Genomic DNA, 2,160 nt, shown 5'->3' with positions numbered 1-2,160 from the left:
ATAAATTTATTCGAATACTGAAATGTTATTTTGTTGTTGTTGCATAATGCAAGTTATGCAACCACTTATCCACATAAGAAAAGTGGAACAAACAGTTTGGGACATTCTTGCTCGGAGACGTAGTGATATGAGTAGTATTGACGCCAAATATCTCTATAAATAGTTGTTCTTCCATCTGTGAATAACTTGCTTCCCATTTCAACATTCCCACCTGAGACCTAGCATGCAATAAAATTATGGGTTTAATACTTCCAAACCATTATTCAAGTTATATTCATCATGCCGAAGTCAAACGTAGCCTTCACAGAATGAGTTGTATATTTTCTGTATGGTGAATAGTGTTTCAGAAATATTTGTTGAACAGTGTCTCAAAAATACATTAATCTTTCAGTTCGACTGAATCTTGCTGTGTTTGTTGTTTTCCAGGATACTCTCTGTTTCTTGGGCTAATTATTGATCGACTGCATCACTATATCAGGCAATTACGGGCGATGAAGAAAAACATGGAGGCTGTGACAAAGCAGAGCAGGGTCTTGGAAGAAACAAAACTCGGAGACTCTGAGGAAATTCAAGGATATCAGAAAAAGATTGACAGTTTGAATGAACAGGTGCAAGTACTCAAACACCAGTCAGAATCTCAAACACAGGAGCTAAAAACTGCTGAAATGAATAATTTGGCTTTACAAAAACAATCTGAAGGTTTGCTTACTGAATATGAGCGTCTAATTGCGGAGAATGAGGAATTGAGGAATAAGCTGCAAACAATGGACCTCCGCTTCTCCCGTTCTGACAGCAAGAAAAATACATAGTGAAGTGTACGTTTTACCTGTTGAACCTCAGCTACTGTAAATTTTTGTCCTATAATGTTATTCTGTGCATACTTATAGACGTACATTCATTTTCAGATCCAAAGAACATAATTATATCTGCTGGGGGTATTGTTTTGAGTGGAAACGGGTGGCTAATCATGTAATCCTAGTCATTTACCCGATGAGCAGGAAATGTACAATATACGAATGTCTTTTATGATATTTGCTGCCAGTCGATCAACAGATTGCCTCTTCATTTATCTATCACTGTCTCACTTTTAAAGTTCTATTGGCATATGAACACACGGCACCGCGTTATCAGAGATGATAAATGAAACTTCATAGTAGGTGATAACTGAAAGATTGTGCGGATGCTCTGGCAGCAGAGGCGTTAGCATTTAGGTTTGGTTTACTGTTGGCATAAAAAACAGGCTGCAATCGTCTCGTTATCAACTCTGATAATATGGAAGTCATTGACACAATGAAGAACGGTGAAGAGTCTGCGGGAGCAGCGGCGGCAATTTTTGAGGATTGTTTTTTTATGGCCTGTGATTTTTCACAAACCAGTTTAAACATTATGATAGAGAAGCAAACAAAGTAGCTCATGAACTTGCTAGATTAGCAAAATGTTTCATGACTAGAGATTGGATAGAAGAGCCCATGGAAAATGTTGTAACTCTTCTGATAGACGATGTAACCATTATTTCTAATTAATAAAGTTTAAGCTGTTTAAAAAAGAAACACGTCACCGTGTTGCCTCCAGCGTTGAGCGTGATATGTAGGACACGGTGTTGTGGGAGCCTTGTCGGAAGCGTGATATGCAGGACACGGGTTTTGCTTCTGCAAGAGGCACGGATGTGCTTTCGCTTCGCCAGTGTCATGGACGTGCCTCCCGGAAACGGAAAAAAGAACATGTTTTTTTCTTTTTCTCTTTTCACGAGAGTTACGGTTTTGCTTCCGCGAGAGACACGGTTGTGCTTTCGCGAGAGTCACGGCCGTGCCTCTCGGAAACGAAAAAAAACATGTTTTTGTTTTTTTCTTCATTTCGCGAGTCACGGTTTTGCTTCTGCGAGAGGCAATGTTGTGCTTTCGCGAGAATGCATGGCCGTGCCTCCTCGCAAACGGAAAAAAACATGCTTTCTTTTGTTTTCCTTCCGTGAGAGTCATGATTTTGCTTCCGCGAGAGGCACGGTTGTGATTTCGTGAGAGGCACGAGTGTGCCTCTTTCGATAAGGAAAAAACCCGTGCTCCCAATTCAGTTTTTTCGTTAAATAAAAAGTTCATCAAAACCTATCAACATAGAATCTAGTTTTGAAGATCTCGACGCGAGAAATCCAATGATGAAAGCGGC

The 2,160-nt window shown here is 39.9% G+C and overlaps 1 protein-coding gene across 2 annotated transcripts in view; it reads left to right on the top strand.

Moving 5' to 3' along the window:
- The window catches only part of LOC123055117 (uncharacterized), a 3,734-nt gene extending 2,684 nt beyond the window's left edge, over positions 1-1,050 (top strand). Inside the window, exons 2-3 of one of the 2 annotated variants that reach the window (XM_044479064.1) lie at positions 427-815; positions 906-1,050. In XM_044479064.1, the coding sequence (XP_044334999.1) occupies positions 427-809 (383 nt within the window). In that variant the 3' untranslated portion in view covers positions 810-815; positions 906-1,050. Of the gene's footprint in view, positions 1-426 lie in introns of both variants that reach the window. The other variant, XM_044479057.1, reaches the window with a different exon arrangement.
- The last annotated feature ends 1,110 nt before the right edge of the window (positions 1,051-2,160 follow it).

Source organism: Triticum aestivum, chromosome 1A (genome assembly GCF_018294505.1).
Source record: "Triticum aestivum cultivar Chinese Spring chromosome 1A, IWGSC CS RefSeq v2.1, whole genome shotgun sequence".
Lineage (NCBI taxonomy): Eukaryota > Viridiplantae > Streptophyta > Magnoliopsida > Poales > Poaceae > Triticum > Triticum aestivum.
The sequence above is the reverse complement of the archived record's forward strand: the minus strand, read 5'-3'. Positions and strand labels throughout refer to the sequence as shown.